This window comes from Acanthisitta chloris, unplaced genomic scaffold (genome assembly GCF_000695815.1).
Source record: "Acanthisitta chloris isolate BGI_N310 unplaced genomic scaffold, ASM69581v1 scaffold17407, whole genome shotgun sequence".
Classification (NCBI taxonomy): Eukaryota; Metazoa; Chordata; class Aves; order Passeriformes; family Acanthisittidae; genus Acanthisitta; species Acanthisitta chloris.
In genome coordinates, this window is record NW_008682201.1 from 24,320 (window position 1) to 44,489 (window position 20,170).

Consider the following 20,170-nt stretch of genomic DNA (forward strand, 5'->3'; position numbering starts at 1 on the left):
AGACCTCATAAAGCAATTACAAACCAGAACCCAACCAGGACATCCAGTGGGAAGTCCCAGCTTGGACTGGCCAAGGTACAAACCCCTGAACACAACAGGACAGAAACTCCCAACCAGACAGAATCCAAATCCAGGGGCACTGCTGGTGCTGCTGGAAGAACTGAGGTAACAGCAGCAAGTCCTTTGTAGTTGGTGTGACACAGACTTTCAAATCTTCCCTCAACATCAGAAAAACAAACCCCAAACAACACCCAAACCCACACAAGGAAACAGCCCCAAGAGAATAATTAAGACAAGCTCGTGAGAGAGGCATTATCACAGGATCTTCACAGCCAACCTCTGCTCTTTCAATCAACATAAAGGAATCAGTTTCTGGTTGTACTGGTGTTTAATGTAGAAATGAAGCATCAAAAAAAAAAAAAGAAAAAAAAAACCCAAAAAAAAAGAAATGACCTGTTGTGCTTTTTGGCATTTTCCACTGACCCCTGTGACCTGTACAGGAAGTTGTGTTCTCTGGAAACATGGATAGAAATACAAAACTCTTCACTGCTACAAACAAGGTACAGCCTCCACGAGCAGAGTCAAAGCCCATCCAAAGGGAAACCAAAGGTGGCTGCAGCAGAGCCAAGTGTGTCTAGTTTTTGCCTGTGGCATTGCCATGGATATCTGCAGAAGCTCATAGGTAAAGACATGCCATCGCTAAGGACGTTCACTTCTAGCTCTGCATCTAGTACATGAATAGCATTTTGCACTGATCATTACACCTAAAATGAAGGATTTCTACTGTCCAAGTGAATGCAGGGGCAGAAATATTCGATTAAAGCCACTGGTCCAAACGGGTCTCTAGCAGGCTGGTCCACTGCGGGTTCTCCTGGTCCTGTCAGGGATGAGCACTGGTGGTGGCACCAAGGACACTGGTCTACAGGATCTTCTACAGCTCACAGGTGAGCACCGGTCCAGTTCAGGGCAGACAACAGCACGCGGTGGGACTCGACGCCCGAGCGCAGGTCGCGAGCGTCAGTTGCTCTCCAAAGTGGTTCTCTGCCACTTTGCTTGGTAAGGCAGCAGCCAAGGCCAGGGCATCCTCCCTGTGCTATAACCATTGACCTTGCTACAAGACCTTTCTCCTACAGCTCCTGGTGGCACAGCTTTTATTCTGTCTCAGCATCAAAAGCTCTCGATGTCACCTCCATCCGCAATAACAATGCGACTCTTTTGAGCTCAAACAGTTTTATTGAATGTTTTTCTTGCAGACTTTTCTGCAAAGTAGCTTCTTTTGAAAGAAGAGAGAAAGAAGGGGTTGGTTGGTTTTTTTGTTTGTTTTTTTTTGGGAATACCAAGTTAAAAATGTGAGCCGAACTAAACATGCCATACACATGCTGAGAGGAATTGAACACACATTCATCCGTATGGGCACTCTTCAGTAGACTGGACCAGTGTTTCAACGCAAATTCCAGCCCCCAGAGAACTACATGGTTTAGATTTCACAGTATGACTTTTCCCCCTGTAACCTGGGAGAAAAAACCTTAACTGGTTAATTGACCGAGTTCTTAGCTGCTCTGTCCGTCGAGATTCTGAGACATCAGAAAAGACTGGACCACTTCTTCAGTGGATTGAGGGCTGGTGCTCACGTCCTCCAGCGCATCCGTCACGGAGAACTGCCGATCCCGCAACCGGTTCCAGTTGGCCAAAATGTTGTGGTATTCAAACACCTTCTCGTAATTGCCAATGGAATTGTACAGTTTAATGAGACCTCTGTAATCATATTCAAGTCCACTGTAACCTTCACCAAAAAGTTTCTTTCCTAAAGAAACCCAAGAGAAAGCCAAATTAGGAGGCAAAAAATGTCCATGTGTTGTGCCTGATTTCTCAGGTTGTTTTTACCAACAGCATGAACGTTTTTGATAGGGAAGATCAGGAACACAAACAGCACAAAATGTTGACAAGCAGCTTCCTAGAGGATGGTCTGAATTCCATCTACCTTCTCCCCTAAGGGTGCTGGAGGAGAACCTCAGGGACTCTACAGTCACATCACTAACTGCACCACAGATTTTCCTGTGTAGAACCTATCAGTCCTATGCAGGAGTCTCATTCTGTGCCCCAAGCTCACTCCAAAAGTCAATGTAAACAGTGAAACAGCTTTTGTTTTCCACCTTATAATCCTAGATTTTTCTCTAACACTGTACACAACTGTCTGAGGCGACACTGCACCTCAAAACTGAGCTACAGCACGGCCCAAAGATGCACCTGATTTGGAATCAGAAGTTCACTGCAAATGAAAACAGGCAAGAAAAGTACTTACTGAGAGTATTTAGGCTGAGGGGCACAATAATTGTCAATTTCTTTCAAAATCTGATTACATTCTGCACTCAAGTTCTAGCCACAGCTCCAAAATGTCATCTAAAGACTAACAGCCAAGTTCATGCCTAGAACACCTGAACCCACTGAAGTTTCCTGTAGTATCAAACTGCTGCATGGTCACTTACCAATTGCTATGGATCTCAGGTAAAGCTTCTCAGCATTTTCATACTGGTTCATGTCATAGTTGTAGAGGGAGGCTAGGTGGCCCACTGAGAGGGCAACCTCATAATCCTCTTGACCTAGAAGCTGCTCCTTGATCTGAATTGCCTTGATGTGCATTTCCTCTGCTTCCTGTGAGGGACAGATTCACACAGGTCAGTCAGACACCACTCCCCATACAGAGGGGAAAAGAGCCTGAAGAAACAGCCACGTAGTGGCTAAACAGTCTCTACCATTTTCTAAAAGGTACAAAGAAACAAAGTCAAAACCAAATCGAGTTCTACAAATTCTTAGGTAAGTGGAGCAACGAATTGTAGCACCACACTCAACCTCTGAGGGGTGTGTCACCCTCTGAGGGCATCAAGCACCTCCAAGGTTTTTTTTTGGCACAAAGCTTCAGAGATGAATGATAAAGCACAACTTTTCCAATCACAAAATACCAACTGAGGTTATGAAACGTGAACACACTGAAACCCTTCTTTGTTGTGACAGATTTCACATGTCTGGCAGACCAAACCAGGACCTTTATACCCACAGAGCCTTACCTTGAACTTCCTCATGGACTGATACAGTCTGCCCAGGTTGCCATAGTGTTTGGCTGTTTGTACATTGAACTCCCCAAAGGCTTTTTTAGCTAACTGCAGTGAGGACAGGTGCAAGTCATGAGCCTCCTGGAGTAACCTCTGCTCCGTCTCCTTGTTGTGACAGTCTATGGCAATCTCCTCCAGGATAAGTGCTGAGAGCAGGAGAGAACAATGTTACTGTGCTCCAGACTCTGCTGTGGGCAGCACCAACCCACCCAGCCCAGCCATCTCCCCAGGCTCTGTGTCTGTTCCAAGCTGCTTCCAAACAGGCAGCACCAGGTATCAAGCTCCCAACACGAATCTTGATACTCTGCATTTTTAGACCCCCACATCTCCCTCAAAGTCTTCTAGGTTAAGTTCTATATGTGTTGACAGAGAATACCAAGAACTACAAACATCCCAAAGTCACCTCCATTGAGAGAGACAACTCGAGTCACATCGTCAGTAGGGACCAGGATAAACACATCCCAACAATGGATTTCAAATTCCCAGTGACACAGAGAAGGAACTACCTTTCACTCTCTTTGAAGAGGCCAAGAGGAGATGATCTTCTGGGAGAATGTGAGTGATAATGCCAATAGCACGTTCAGCATGGAATCTGAAATCAAATTCCAGTAACAAATTCAAACACATCCCTAAGTCAGACGCCGACGGATTAGAAATATTAATGCAGCAAACATGCATTAAATTACAACCAGAAAGTGTGTATCATGGAAGAACACTTTCCTCTCATTTCCAGCACTAAATGTGCTGCCAGTGTCCCACACAGCTGTACTCACAGTGCATTGTCAAACTTCCCAGAGCTGTACTGGTGAACATATGAAGAATAAGCCAAGTCTTCATGAGCTGTGGCTACATGGATGTTTTTACCTCCAAACACTGACTGCCGGATATCCAGTGCTGTCTGCAAAGTTCCAGGAATACAATTGCATCAGTTAATACAGAATAAAACCCAAATTTGTCTCTATCATTAATAAAAAGGAGAAAAAAATCTACTGTCTCTGAAATTCTCTATGTACTTGAGACACTAAATATATAAGACACATGAGTCAGGGGAAGGATAAAGCAAGCAAAACCCCAAATTTGGGGGTGTTTGGGGTTTTTGGCACTGCAGTAATTAACCAACTATCATCTCCTCCATGAATTAACATTAGAGATCAGGAATATCAAGAGCAACTGAAGGCAGACACAGTCCCACTGCATACCTGATAGATGGCAACGGACTGGCAGATATTGTCTACGTTGAGCAGGTAAAACCCATAGTCTAGGAGGGTATCAGAGTATTTGGGGTGCTTGGCTCCAAAATGCTCCCTGCAGGAACACACTGCCATTACAAACTGAAGCAAGTCAAGCATCACTTGCCAAGGGTTTTGGTGTGAGTGCTGCTCACCTGGCGAGGTACACGGCGTGCTTGATCAGCTGCTCAGCCTTCTTGAACTCCCGTTTCACCACACAAGCCTGAGCAGAGGGAAAGGAGCACGTGAGGAGCTGTGCACAGCTCATCCCCTCCAGACACTGGGGCAGCTGCTATGACTTCTCATTTCAAAGAATCACTGTGGTTATTGAAGGACTTTTCAGTTCTTTAAGAAAAGTTTCACGGACAGCATTAACAAACTGATGATTCTGCCAGAAATGCCTGAGTGAAGGGCTTGTACTGCACCCAGCCCAGATCAAACAGGGAACAGAGCACCTTTTCATGGCAGCTCCCAGGTTAACACTGCCATGATGATCAAACTCAAGTTTCAGAAAGAAAAACCACAGAAACACAGCCCTGCCCAAGCCTGAGAGACTGACCAACTCAACACCAAAAAAGCCTTAAGGCTCGTGAAACAGAGACCTCATTACCCAAGTGTTCTGGAGGTACAAACCCTCCTCACTCACTCCTGGGAGCAATTCAGTTACAAAGCCACGTGGAAGGTTTGGAATTCACCTTTGAAGCTTGTCGTAGCACATCCACGACGACCTTGACGGGCAGACCCACCGTGATCTCCTTCATGGCCTCTATGCACCACTTGTAGGCCTGTTGGTCAAAGAGTCACCAGCACAGTGAAGCTGCAACCTCTGGGCATTGTAGCATTCAATAAAACATCACCTGGCTCAGAACAGCTGATCATTTACAGCCCAAAATCTAAAACAGACTGGTTAATTGCTTATGCGTAATGAAACTTGTCCAGTTATGTCTTCAAAGACAGACTGAAAAACCACTCTTAAGGTTAAATCGAGGATGGATTTTATACTAGTCTAAGGCATGTGTTACTACTTTTACAGAATAAAAAGGGTATTTTATAACCTCTAGGTAAACCTCAGAATTGTGCAGGACAACATCCTTCTCAGCAGACTTTGGAGCTAAAGGGAAACCACAGTTGCATTTGAGACAGTTGTTATAAAGTAGATGCAAAGCCCTGTTACCTGTGTTCTGCTATTCATTTTTAAATGTTAAAATAAACCTTCATGATATTTAAGTTATAGATGACCACACACACCACCAAGCTCCCACACATCCCTCAATCTTGGCCAAAGTACCATTGACTAACTCCAAACAACACATGAAAACAGGTTAATAAATGAAATATTCCTCTGGTACTGTCACACAGAGACCAGGAATTCCAGCACCAAACCTAATGAGGCAGTCGTGGAGCATCCTAGCAGATCCCAGAGCCAGTCCTGGGAAGGAAAGGCCCCCTGAGCCCCCTCACCTCATCGTAGTGGCTCTTGGCAAAGAGCAGCGCGCAGAGCTCCCCGTAGAGCGCGGCCTTGTTGGCCTGCTGCCCGTGCTTGGCCAGTTTGTCCATGTAGGACTGGGCCAGTTTGAACGTCTCCTCTCCCAGGTGGTATTTGCAGTTCCCATTCCGGACGTGCAGCAACCTGGGGAGGATGGAGAGAGGTGTGAGGGAGGCTGAGTGAAGCCCTTCAGAGCCAGCAGCACCGTGAGCCAGCCCAGGGGGACACCACAGCAGCTCTGAGCTGCCAGCCCAGCTCAGCAGCACACCACAACTGTGCCCAGAGCAGGGTCAGTGCTGCACTTGGGCACAGCAGCAATTCTCTCTGGTGGAGATGTCAAATGATTCCACACGTGGATGCAGTTTCGCACATCCGATGCCTGAATCACTCTGGTGTGGTGGAGTTTGATGCTTGACAAGGCCCATTTTTCTCAATACTGCTCAATTCCACTCCCAAAGCCCTGTAGATCCACAGCCAGTATGAAATCCCTTCCACCTCCTTCCCAAAGGAAGCTCAGACAGCCACTAAATACACACAGAGCTCCTTCCCCTGCACCTCTTGTGCTTTTCCCTCAAACCCTGAGCAGCCCAGTGCTGTTAGTGTCCAGCCACACTATTCCACTGACATCCACTCCACAGCAGATCCAGCACCACCACAAGAGACTATTTTTCTGACCCTAACATCCTCTCCCTTGCCTTGCCCCCTCCCATCCCACTGCCTCTCCATCCCAAGGATTAACAGAAGCTTCAAGAAACAGCCAACTGCAGCCAACAACACACAGCACTAGGGAAACCTACTCCTGTTTCTCCAGAGAAGTAACAGTTTCAGCTTCTGGCATCTATTTAAAATAAAAGTGAGGAATTTTTTCATTAGTGGAGGCTGATGCTTATTTACTTTAACGAGATGCATTTGGAATGGGTGTGTGAGAGTATTCCAAGCCCAGAGGGCAGAGCTGGATTCCCAGCCAGGGCAGCTGTTCCTGCTCCATGGCAAACACCTGCCATGGAGCACACAGGAAATTTTGGGAGAATTAACCTCCACTGTCCCTCCTGGAAATGGGTTACTAGCCAGTGAGGAACAGAGATTGAAAACCACCAGGCAAGGCTTTGGAAATCAGGACAAGGTACCACAGGGAGAGGTGAAGCAGAATGTGCTGATGCATTGCCAAGAGGCTGAAACTCTGACAAGGGGAGTTAATCCATAGGAACAGCATTTTATACCTGGTCTGACACACAGAATAATCTTCTGATAAATTGTTAAGGGGCAAGGAGGGAACAGTGAGGTCTTAGATCAAATATTTCCCTTCTCTACAACTATTTGCTCTCACCATTTACTCCAAGTAGAGATTTAAGTTGTTGCAACAATACCCCTGAAACAGCACAGTAGTACACCTCAGTTCACCGTAAAAAAATCAGCCTAACACAGCCTCTCCCTCTGCTTTCCTATCCAAATGTATCATTAAACTCAAACACTATCAAGAAAGGCCACAAAGTTCCCGTTTTCCCAGGAAGGGAGTGCAGACAAGCACACAATGTGTCTTCACTGTGCAAAGGGCACATGGAAAGGAAAGACCTTCAAACACTCTGCAAGAAGCCACACACCACCAGCCCTGCAGTGAGCACAGCCCTGTGGCTCAACAACAGACAGCAAAAAGCAACACCCACATTTTTCCTTAAATAAGGTCTTGAGAACTAAACATGATGTACAAGTGCATTGTGTGCCTGGGCACAGGAACATTCCAGCACCAAGAGACAGGAATTACAAAGAAACTAGAGAAAAAACCCTAAGCAAACAGTATCCCTGAAGAGGAAAAACCACTTTGCCTACACCATTCAGCTGGGAGCTGCTCTGCAACATCAAAACCACAGAGCCCAAATCCCATGTAATGGTATAAGCCAGTGGGGATAGCACTGCAATTTAGATAAGCTCCTGGGAAAGATCATATCCAGTGTCTGGATGCCTCAGTGATAGTGTCTAAAAACAAAGAAATCTCCCAAAAAACCCAAGCTAAAGCTGAGCCAATCCTCTAGGATAAGCAGAGTTTATGTGATCCAGTTTTGAGTAACAAAAAAAATCCTTTATTAATCCAAAGGAATGTTAGAAGATAAAGCCAAGAGGAAGAGAAAAGGCCTCAGGACGTTTATGCTAATAGCTCTGAACCTCCTTTGATGTCTGCAACAACAGCTTTTGGGGACTAACCCCCCCAAGAACATCAGCCCCAGAGCACAAACAGAGCCAACACAACCTTGCACAGCAGCTTAGGAAGTCAAACCACCAGAAAATAAACCAACCCAAGAACCAGCAGAATGGGAAACAATGAAGTGGGAGAACCACATATTTGGGTTAGGTATTTGTACCTTGTTGCTTAACATGTAATAATCAGAGAGAGCAAACCAAGAGCAGCACAAAACATGCAGGAAAATAGTATATAAACCTGCAAGAAATCACAACTCTCCATATTTTCTCAGGTTTCTCCATATAATTACTATTGTTGGAACAAGTAAACACCAAGTTATGTATAAATGACATAAAACTTTACATATTTTAAGCTCCATTCTATTCATATTGCAATGTCTTGATTCAACACCTACAGATTAAATTTTCTAGCTCGTAGAATAAGAACAGCCATTTTTTTAAGTGTCATACTTTCAAAAGTATGGACTTGCATTTTTTTCCCTTAGAACTCCCCCCAAGCCCAGTGGTAAGGACAAGATATCTACCCTACAAGGGACCAGGTGGGAACAACACCCAGGGAGCTCAGTATCATTACTGCCCTGTCCCACTCAAAGGGGTTTAATTTACACCCTTGGCCCTTGTGAAGGTGTTTTAAACTCTTCCTTCCCATTCCCACTGGTGCCCAGAGGGATATGTTCCATGCAGACCAGCAGCATTCCTTCCAGAACAATGGATGTCTCCACCCACCAGCACCAACACCTCCAGCTTACAACAGTTCATTCCAACACAGGAGGCTTTTTTTTCCTAGCACGAAATGAACATCTTTCCACAACCATTGTCCTTAGAGTTTCCTTTTTTCCCCCCCCTTTCTTTCCCATCCTTTCTTCTTTTCCTATTCAGAGTTTATTTTTAAGCAGCTCCTCCAGCTTGCCAAACAGCTCAATACAACTGGGAAACTTTTTTTAGCTTAATTAGAAGGCAAAGGACCAAGTACTAACCGTGGCTCTCTGTCCATCATTCCCCAGTCCTAGGAAGCTGGATGTGTGTGCCCAGTCCCCTGGCACCAGTTTAGCTGTGGAATGCCAGCCAGCAGCACCAGGCAGAGCAGTGTTGCCATGGCCCTGAGGCTGGCATAGAACAGCAGCAGCTCCTGGCAAAGCCTCTTTACTCTTCATGTTTGCCCAACCATAAACAAGATGCAAAGCTTTTCTGGAGCAGCTTTCCAAAGCAAGTTTTGCTCTATGTTCAGATAAATACAGCACATGCTTTGTGCCTTGTTACAGCAGCTAAGAGAATGAAATCCTCTGTTACCTCTGGTTCACAGTGCACACCTGCAGCACACGAGAGAGGTCAGTCCTGGTGACACCAACACAACCCACCTGGCTGCAGCCTCATCACACCAACACTCAGGTGGAAGAGCAGAGCAACTACAACTCCAAGTGATAACCTGAGGCCTGTCAATGGAATGTGAAGCTCAACAGCCTCTAAGAAATGAGGCAGGTCCAAAATCCAAATGCCACCAACAGCACAAAAAATTCTTTTCCTAATGTTTTCAGCTGTGGCTGAAGGTGTCCACAAGGTCAGGACATCCAGATTTTTATCTAATCCCAGAGCTAAGGAGCTCAGCATGGAGCAAGAGAACTCACTGGATCTGGAAACAGGAAAGCTAAGTTTTGCTTTTATTTCTGCTTGTGTATTTTATCATTTGTGTTTGGATTTGGCAAATTCTTCTTGCAGCAAATACAACCAGCACATAACATTCCTCCACATGCAAAAACCCTTGAGAAAATAAGGTGCTGCACCACTCTTACTGTCCAGCAGTGCCACCCCTGAGATATTATGCAGGACAGAAGAGTGGCTTGTTTTATCCACTGCACTGTGCTGCCAGCTTACAAACTGCAAACCCAGGGATTAGTGTCAAACAAGCACCTCCTGAACTTCAGCTCTAGCCAGGAAAGGGTTTTGGTGCAGCAGAAATACTAAAGAGAACATCTGGAGCTTGAGGGCTCCAGGGCAGCTGGGATCAGAGTGGATTTGTCAGGAATGCAAGGTGAGCTCACCTCACACAGCACTCCACGGCACGGAACCAGTGCAGGATTTCATCGTGAAGGGTGCAGAGCTGAAGGCAGGACAGAAACACCTTCTCAGCATCGCTGTACCAGCCTGCATCTGACAGGAACCCCCCTGCAGACAAGCAGGAACAAACAGGAGTTTCAGCAACAAAACACATTTTCCAGAGAAAAAGGGTTTGCTCGAGTCTGGCAAAATGAGTCCTTAGTTCACAGACCTCATCTACAGACAGAAATCCTGTCAGGGTCAAACCCTCCAGTCCTGAGCTGACAAGGATGAAATGTAAGGGTAGAGAATTCTCTTTCAGTTGAGAATGACTTTTTGATACTAGATAGTTGTCCAAATTCCTTATGTTAAGCATCACATCTAAACCGTTCAAAATAGAAAAGTCTCTATGTTCTTAGGTATTAAAATCCAATATATTAAGGCACCCAGGAGTTTTCTAAAAATTGCATTGTAAAACACACCTTCTTTACAAAGATATCACAGACATTAACAGGACAAAACCCAACATTACACCAACTGCAGCCTGCAGAGAGAAACCATCCAAGAGCCCATGAGCACCAGTTACCTAAAACAAACCCAATCTGGATTGCTTTTTCCTTCACAGCAGCATCTGACTCGGCAATGTAGGAGCACCTTCTGCTGAAGGAGTAGGCCAGGACAGAAGCCACTTTGACTCCATGGTCCATCAAAGCCTGGAAACAGTGGTGAAGCAGATGTCTGGAACAAAGGGAAACACAACTCCATTACACATGAAGCTTTTAAAGCACCGCAGTGCCATGAATTCCAGGGAGAGGAACAAACCCCAACTCTCTTCCAAACCCAAAGCAGATGAACATATCACTGTAAGTCTCCGAGCTAATGGATCACAGTTGTTGGATGATCTGACACACAAAGCAGTGTACACAAAGTTCTTTCCAAGGACACCCTCTGGTGAAGCACAACACAAACTTCCCACACGTCATTAAAACTGGGAAACATCATTTTCCGCTGAAAATGAGGAGGGAGGAAGCCCCAAACTCACCCTCCCCCTGGCACTCCCACAGAAATCACAGACAAGGGAGCAGTGATGACTCCACCAACATCGCTCTGTGTGTCTGAGCACTCAAAGCTTACTCTGGTGACACAGAATCTGATCTAAAACAGTCAAGTGCTGAGCATAACACCACAAATTGGAATACTTAATGACAGGAAAACTCCTTAAACTGGGGCAAGCCTATCAGCTTAAGAACTCTTCCCTCAGGATTTGCTAAACCAGCAGGAAATGGGTGCTGGGAGTGCCACAGCTCAGGGACTGGCACTGACTGGGTTTTTTCCCGTTTGTTTTCCTTGTTTGAGCCTTTCCCCCCTTCCTAGATCAAGAGGCTAAGAGCTGAAATGAGAATTATTGATATAACACACTACTCACCTTTTATCTAAAGCTCTTAGCACCTTGGCAAAAACTTCTAGCTCACAGAACTCACTCCCCAGCTGGCACAAACGACCCTGTTGGTAAAGCTGAAAAACACAGATAAATTAATCTGAAAATCTAAGATTGAGTTTTTCTGGGAAATTTACCTTAATAGTAAAGAGGACTCAGGATGAAAGGAACAGTTCAATATCGCAGCAGGAGATCACCACAGGAGCACAACTGGAGTGGTTAAGGCTGAGCACAGAGGCTATGAGAGCTCCATGGGCTGTTTCAAGGGGTTTGGATCTGTGAATGTATTTTCAGGGCTCTGTGTCCACCTGCAGCATGGAAACACTGCCACGCATCACCTACAAACCCAAGAATCTCCTCCAGCCATCAGAACATACAATTAACAGCTCTGATACCAAGTGCTTTCAAACCACGTTCCAATGACACAATCTAGAGCACAGCAATGCAAATATAGCTAAATAAACCCAAACCCCGAGTGGGGCAAGAGGTGACTGAGCAATACCCAACACAGACAGGGCAGAGCTCTGTCCCCAGCAACACCTGAGCTGACACAGGTCACTCCCCAGCAGTGAATGGGAAAACTGGAGTGAAGCTGTTGGGATATTTATTAAAAGCAATGCCTTGTTTCATGCCCAAAGTGATTTGTACCTGCAGACAAGCAAATTTATCCTTTGAGTTACTCACACCAAACCATGAGCCAGTTGTCTATGCAGGGCATGGTGAAGTTCTGCTACGTTAGGCTAGAAATACTATGGATTTACATAGGTACAAAAGTCACTGTGCAAATAAATGTCAGAAAAACCCACTGTGAGCTATGAATTCCCATTATCCTGAGGGCCCTGACCCACAGGTGATGCCACCTAAGGAAGCAGCACGACACACCTGCCACTGCCACAGTGCTTTAATGAAAACATTAATATTCCTCTCAGTTTTAAGAGCGCCTTAAAATACCTTCAGTGATAAGTATCTTGTGCCTGGTTCACCTTTTTCTCCACCAACACTGCAAGCTGATGAATTAGTATTCCAAACACAGCATGTGAGAACATCTCCTCCAGCCAGAAATTTAGTTTTAGTCGACTCTTTTCTAAAAGCACATGACACTGACTCTACAGAACAGCAAGTTTGTTATTTTAACAACAGAACCCGCAAAAAGAAAACTTCAAAAATACTTTGACCTAATAATGTCAATTGCCAGAAATGAATGTTTTCCTTTTAGTCATCTAGTTTTCTGGGGGAAAATAACCCAAAATTAAAAAAAAAAAAAAGGAAGTCTTTTAAAAAGCAGAGTGAGTTTGCATGCAAAGTTGGTGCTCAGATAAAGCAGTGGCATGTCCCTGCACTTCAAAGGGATCAGAGCTCCTGCTGCAGCTGGATTCTCCCTGGCAGGGAAGAACAGCCAGGATGGTGTATTTAAAAGCTACAGTCATGGTTAAATGTTCTCATTTCTCCAGCACAGCTGTCTAGTGTAACTGCTCCATAAAAGCTAAAACGTGTATTTTCTGCAGTAAAAGAAGGGATGTTTAAATTGCCTCCCATGCCATGCCCAAAACTGAAGGAGGATATCTTATCAATAATAGATGAGATTTCTGGAAGGAGCTGACACATAGCTGAGGTATTTCACCAGGATTTCAGGCAACCAAAACCACTCTCCCATGTTCCACAATCCTCAAGTGTAGTATCATTCCCTCCTATCACCTTGCAGTGCTGACTACAAACCCCAGAGATTCCTGGGCAACCAAAAACTAAGTGTAGTAAGACTTTTAAAAATTGATGTATTTATGAGGTTACATAAGCACATCCTGTACCACGTCCAGTTCCACGGGATTCTCCCACAGCTGAGGGAGGAATCGACGCCCTGGTGGGGTGGGAGGGAGGGGAAAGGTCCCAAACCACCCTGAGTTTTGATACATCAATTACTTCAGGCACATGGCAGGTTTGACTCAAGGCCCCGACGTCCAAATTGCTATTTTTCACTGCTGTAACCAGAAATAAAACCTCCCTGGGACCTTTACCACACCACTCACCCCTTCCCTCGACATCCTGGCAGAGGTTTTTGAGGAACTCACTCAGCTCCTTGGAACTGCTGTGGCTGTTACAGCAATATCTTCAAACAAAATCTGACATGGAAATAGTGAGTATACATCAAACTGTGAAGTAACTCCTGGAGATTCAGTAACACTCATGTGTTCATTGAAGAAGCAGTTGCAAGGAGTGAAGAAATGGTTCTCTTGCCAAAGTTCCAGAGACAGAATTCCTGACCACAGCCACACAGCACAATAAACACAATAGAACAGTGATGAAAGAGAAACACAGCCCAACAGGACAGCAGAGCTTTGGGCTGCTGGAGAACTATTTTCTGAAGAGAGAAACATCTTTTAGACACCAACTTAACCTATTTGGAGTTCAGCAGAGGTTTATTTAACTATGGAAAAAGGACTAAAAGCCTGTGATGACTCCCAGCTCCATAAGCTCACACTGGCAAGTTAATTCTGCCACTAAAGACAGGTATAAATTTAATTTCCAGGTGTATCATGCCCAATCCAGCTGTTGTGCACAGCTGTGAGAAACCCACCACAACCTCCTGCAGGATCTAACTGAATACTGACCTTGTAACACACCCACCTAAACATGCAAGAGCTGCACATGGATCTGCCTCCACTAAAAATACGATGAATACAAGTGTATTAATAGTTTATTAATACATTACAACACAAATAACATTGTAACATTAATTACTTGCAACTTATCCATTATTACATCACAATTCTATTAAAGTTCTTGTCAGGTTTCTCTCTCTGCATAGATGAAACTGAAGAGAAAAACCACTTTTTTCTAAACCTACTAAAAATCATTTTATTGCAGCAGCTGGAGATGAATTCCAACCAGTTGCACAAAGGACCCTTGAGAAGAGGAACTGAAGAATACACAATTTGAAAAATATGCTCCTCTTGCTCCAGCTTGGAAGAGGCCTGAAAAATACAGATATTTCAGGAAGCACTACAGAGGAAATCCAAGGAACTCCCCAATATGTTTGGGAATGTCTAAATAATGTAATGTGCAGTCTCATGCCAGACTGGGGAAGGATTGTGCACTCCACAAACAGCAATACTTGGGAAAAGAGCTTGGCTTTAAGCACCACCTTCCTTCCCTACTTAACAAGGAAGGAAAAAGTTTCCTGAGTCAACAGTGCACAAATGGCTCAGCACAGATTGGGTAGGGGGGGAACAGCCTTGGAAAATAATCAGTTAGAAATTAAGGTACATTTAATGCTTGAAAATCAATTTGAAAAGCATCTACGAACCCTCTGGACAAGCACTGGTTCTACTGGATATTATTAAGGGTATAAAAAGGGAAAATTTAGCTCTTCTTGGAAAATATACTGCCAGCTCCTAGGCTGATCCTTCCAAACTTCAATCACATAAATAACCAAGAAGAAACCCAACAGTGTCAGGGACTGAGAGGCAGCTCTGGAGTCTCCTCCTGCTTGCACACACCACACACATCACCCCAGCCACAGTTGTGTCTGAGCCTGGCACGAGAGACATGAACCCTGAGCCCTGCAGCCACACGTGTGTGGGATTCAAACCCAGTTTGCTGTAAGTGAAATCAGCCCAAAGCAAATGAAGTGGAAATAGGAATCATTGTTCAGCGGGAGCCAAACACCTCTGTTCCTGGTGTGACCTCGTTATCTCAATTAGGATGAGTTCCAGAGTCTCAGACTCAAGGAGGAGACTGAAAAAAAAATAAATGGGGAAGTTTGAGGATATTGGGATTAGAAAACATGCCCTGTGGTTAAAGGTTAAAAATTAAAAAAAAGAGCAATCTGAGTAACACAAATCAGAAGACAAGAAGTTTCAAACCAGTGAAGACACGAGGAAAGATGGTTCAGTTCTTATCTAAATTTAGACTACAGAAGTCATGTGTGAAAATAAAGTGTAATAATAATTTTAAAAAAGCCACAAACAAACAAACCCTCATGAGGTGATGATTCTCCTTCCCTGTGAGGCTCTAATTTAAAGAGGTGATAGAGGGACCTGATTTAACTCCAGCAGTACCCAGTGCACACTGTGCTCCAGCCAGCCAACCCCACTGGCTGTGTGTGTGTGCAGATGCAGAAATCATTGTTTCCTACACACACATTTAATTTCTAACCCTCAAAACGCAGCAGCATGAGTGGCACTAAGTCTCTGAAGTCACTCTGGGATGCTCTGTCTCCCTCACACACTGTGACCTTGTCTGTACTGCCCTCACCACCAAAGCAGCAGCTCAGCCAATATTTCATTCCAGGGGCAGTTTATCCTCCCTCTCACCACACACCCTGGTGACTGAAGCCTTGGGACAAGCTAGTTTTGTTCTCATTTACAGAAATGATGCTTGTAATGATTCTTCACCAGCAAACCCAACCTCTGCTGCAATGCAGAGAACGGACGTTCTGCTTGTTGTGAGCACTCAGCAAATTCCTGTTTACCCTTTTGCTTTGGTTCAAAGAATACCTAGACACCAAATTCCTGTCGTCTCCAGCTGTTCCTGTGGTTAATGACCTCATCAGAAAACAGTCCAAGAACATTGGACCCCAACTATTTTCAAGAAAAATCAATTGTAAATTAAAAAAAAAAAGTAAAACACGCAATCCAGAAATGACTTTCCCAAAGGAAAATAAACATGGGCTGAAATTCCTTGATAACCTATACAAGTCCAAGATGAGCTTTCCAGTGTGTGACTACAATAAATTGCTGTGCCAGAGAACATTAAAACAGGGAAGCACCTTGAGAACCAAAGTAAGAGCAAATTATGCAAACTAGAACACAGAGCTGAGACACAAGGGAAGAACTGAGTTCTGGGTAAGACACTGTCTGGAGAGTTCAGTGTGATTTCTTCACCATAAACTCCTGAACTCCTTCCTCAGAACACCATCCTCACTCCAACAAGCTACAAAACAGAATAATTTGATTTTTCTCAGCTTTGTTCTTGAGAGCTTAGAGCTCTCACTACTTTTTAATACAGGATTTTGGCACTTGGCTCACACGTGAACCTCACTGAACTGAGATCCAGCATGTTTCCTTCTTTGGCTTCTGAAAACTACACATCTTCTTCCCTCATCAAACAAACCCACGAACCTAACTAGTTTAACTAGGAAACAACCCAACCAGGATATACACAAACCTGGCAAACACCCAAAGGCAACAAAATGTGATATGTGTGCACATTTGTAGTGTTTTCCCCCAGAGGCAGGTGCAACAATACCAGTTACTTAGCTCTTCAAAACACAGCTGAGATTAACAAGACATTTAAATATTTTTTAGCTCAAATGTAGGCTTGGAAATTTCCAGGATATCCTCACAGGCATCCTGTCCTGCCTCTTATTTCTCTGATGGCTGCAAGGAAAAGTCAAACACGGCTCGATAAAAAATATCCAGTGACACCCTGCGGAACCAGTACAGGTTTGTTGTTTTACCACCATCAGGATTATTTGATATTCCTTGTTTTGAGCTTTAGTCATTGTTTGAGAATGCTCCAGAAAGATAAATATGCTCAGGATCAGGAACCTGCCTGCTCCTGTCACCTTGCAGCAGAACACACTCCTTCCCAAACCCACAGAGAACGTCCTGCAGCTCTCCCAGGTTTGATTCCTCACTCAGGTTTTTAAGGAATGTCCTAAAAACTAACAGCTCTGGGAGATGGAAAGTTAAAACTTGCCAGCCTGGCAAATATTGGAGTGTTCCTAGCAATGAAAAGGATAAAACAGTTGGGTCTGGCCACAGCCAATTACCATCTGTGTATCAAAACAAAATCTGACTGACACCACCTTTTATCCTCTGCAAAACCAGTGCCAGTTTATCCAACCATGAGTAAGAATCTATTACTTACATGAAAGACTGGAAACATTTTTATTCCTTTTAATCACCACAGAGTGAAAGAGATTATTTTTCTAAATGCAAAGTCTATTCCTCAATTAGACATCACTTTTCCTCAGCTGGATTTAAACAAGTCCTGTTCCATAGGATACTAACAATGAACTGACAACCACCACCATGTACTCAAGAAGGTTTAAAAGTCTTCTTAGTTTGTCTTACTCTAAAGAGGGTGAGTGGGTTTGGAAATTCTACTTCTGCTTTAAAGAACTCAGTGGTCAGAATCTATGGAATAAGTCTCCCCAAGCTGAAATGGCATTTAATATCCACCTGATTCTGAACATAACTGTACCCAGAAGCCAAAGAGCAAAGCACACACACCATGAGAGGACCCAAAGGTGTGATGATGTCCTTAGTCTAACCTAGCTCTGCTACCCCTGAATGGCAATTTTGGTCTGTTTGATGCTCTCATCATCCCAATATAGAGCCAAGAACCAGTCACCAAGTGGTGCAGAGGTGCACAGAGCAACGCAAATACTGTCCCAGAGGATCTCCAGTCTGGGCTGGGCAGACACCTCTGCACAGAGACAATCTCAGTGAGGGCTGGGGACTTCCCAACCAGGGTTTAGTGACATTTATGGATAAACCAATTTGAATGTGACTGTTAAAGAGGATAGTTAGAGAATCACAGGATGGTTTGGGTTGGAAGGGACCTTGAAGATCACCTAGTTCCAACCTTCTCCCATTCATTACACCAGTTGCTCCAAGCCCCATCCAACCAGGGCTGAACTGGTAAACCAATTTGAATGTGACTGTTAAAGAGGATAGTTAGAGAATCACAGGATGGTTTGGGTTGGAAGGGACCTTGAAGATCACCTAGTTCCAACCTTCTCCCATTCATTTCATTACCCCCTCCAAGCCCCATCCAACCAGGGCTGAACTGGTTCTCCCACACAGGAAAAACACCCAGGTGGGGGAAATATGGAATCCCCTTGGCACCCATGGAATATTCACTGCACGTGTGGCTGCGTTTGGTTTATTCCATGTGTGGACATCCATAAATGTGGACTGGCGAGAGGAATATAGATCCACCTAACACATTTCAGACTGTCCTGTTGTGACACACAGAAATAACAGGAACTGGTTCTCCCACACAGGAAAAACACCCAGGTGGGGGAAATATGGAATCCCCTTGGCACCCATGGAATATTCACTGCACGTGTGGCTGCGTTTGGTTTATTCCATGTGTGGACATCCATAAATGTGGACTGGCGAGAGGAATATAGATCCACCTAACACATTTCAGACTGTCCTGTTGTGACACACAGAAATAACAGGAAAAGCAATGAGAAATGGCCTCAAATTGACAGAGAGCAAGGTTAGATTAGATATCAGGAAGATATATCTAAGGTGCTGAGGGGTTGCCCAGAGAAGTTGTGAGTGCTCTATCCCTGGGAGCGTTCCAGGTCAGGTTGGATGGGGTTTGGAGCAACCTGGGCTGGGGGAAGATGTCCCTGCCCAGGGCAGGGGGTAGAACTGTGTGGGCTTTGTGTTCCCTTCCAACCCAAACCATCCTGTGACTCTGTGAAATTACCATCATTAAAACACCTGCACTGTCAGTACAGCAGAAACAGTATTTGGGGACGTGTACTCAGCACAATTATGATCATCTGCACAACGAGACAACAAACCAACCTACACGAGCAGAACAAAGAGGTTAGAAAGTCTCCTCAGAACTCAGATATGCTGCTGGATCTTTTTCCAGTCACAGAACAACTCCACCAGAATCTGATTCAATGCGACCACTCGAGTGCTAACAACAGGGTAAGAAGTCAGTGATGTGTTAAACTCACCTACAGACGAGTTTTTACACAGCCTGGGAAGAATACACACTTGGACTTTTCCATCCTTAGAAAGAGGTTTTGGTTTTATGCTTTTAAAAGCCACAGAGCACCTTCCTCTCATGTGAATGAGCATCCAGACAGGCAATGCAAGAGAGTTTATCTGTCAATGGCCATACCTACTAGCAGCCAAAAATAACCCCCGAAATATTCTTCCATTTGTTATTTTCACATCTTTAGTCTTTATCTTACGATTACCATACATCAATCACATCACTATCCATGAGCTCAAGTGTGGCAGAAAAGGGTTTCACCCTTCTCAACACGTAAGACAGACAGGTAATAACCAGCACAGAGAAAATGCACATGCCTGTTGTGATGCTTTAGAAGCAATTTCCCTGTCTCCAGTGAAGATATTCCTTATAAATACTCTGAGTATATGATGGGTCACTACCCCTGGGTCATAAAGATTCACCTGAAGGACTCCTTAAAAAACCCTAAATTTTCAGAAATTCACTGGCAACAAAGAGAAGGTTTATCCCCCATCTTAGAGGTGTTTGAGCACTGTTTCTCTCCTGATGAATTCTTATTTCCAGCCGTTCCTGCACGTGGATGAAACGTCTGTTTGGTGGACAATAGAAATTCATGGACCAGCTCAGCACACCTTTTACACCCCCTCTGTGTATTTCAGCTGGATGAGAACCAACCTTTCCACGAGAAAAAACAAAACCCAAAAAACCACAACTGAACACTAACGAACCAGAGCATGAACCAACCCTCAGCTCTTTCCATCTCCTTCTCACAGATCTCTAACAACAGAAATCCCTACCAGATCCTTAACAGTAGAGCAGTTACTCCTTCAACCACTGACATCACCAATACATTTAAAATGAAAAGAGGAAAAAATAACCAATTTATAGTTTGGCTTCATCCTGGGACAGGAGGGAAAAGAGGGGGAAAGAGGGGCAAGAGGGGGCAAAGAGG

At 44.5% G+C, this 20,170-nt stretch overlaps 1 protein-coding gene across 1 annotated transcript; it reads right to left on the reverse strand.

The window, feature by feature from the left end:
• Positions 1–1,213: 1,213 nt before the first annotated feature.
• APPBP2 (amyloid beta precursor protein (cytoplasmic tail) binding protein 2) lies at positions 1,214–16,917 on the reverse strand (the record flags this gene model as incomplete). The annotated part of the gene is made up of 13 exons (XM_009078436.1): positions 1,214–1,804; positions 2,487–2,652; positions 3,066–3,256; positions 3,617–3,702; positions 3,884–4,008; positions 4,310–4,415; positions 4,495–4,562; positions 5,035–5,124; positions 5,801–5,969; positions 10,061–10,184; positions 10,642–10,793; positions 11,482–11,570; positions 16,893–16,917. Coding segments are annotated over 13 exons (1,645 nt in total), but the record flags the coding sequence as incomplete, so codon positions are not given.
• Positions 16,918–20,170: the final 3,253 nt, after the last annotated feature.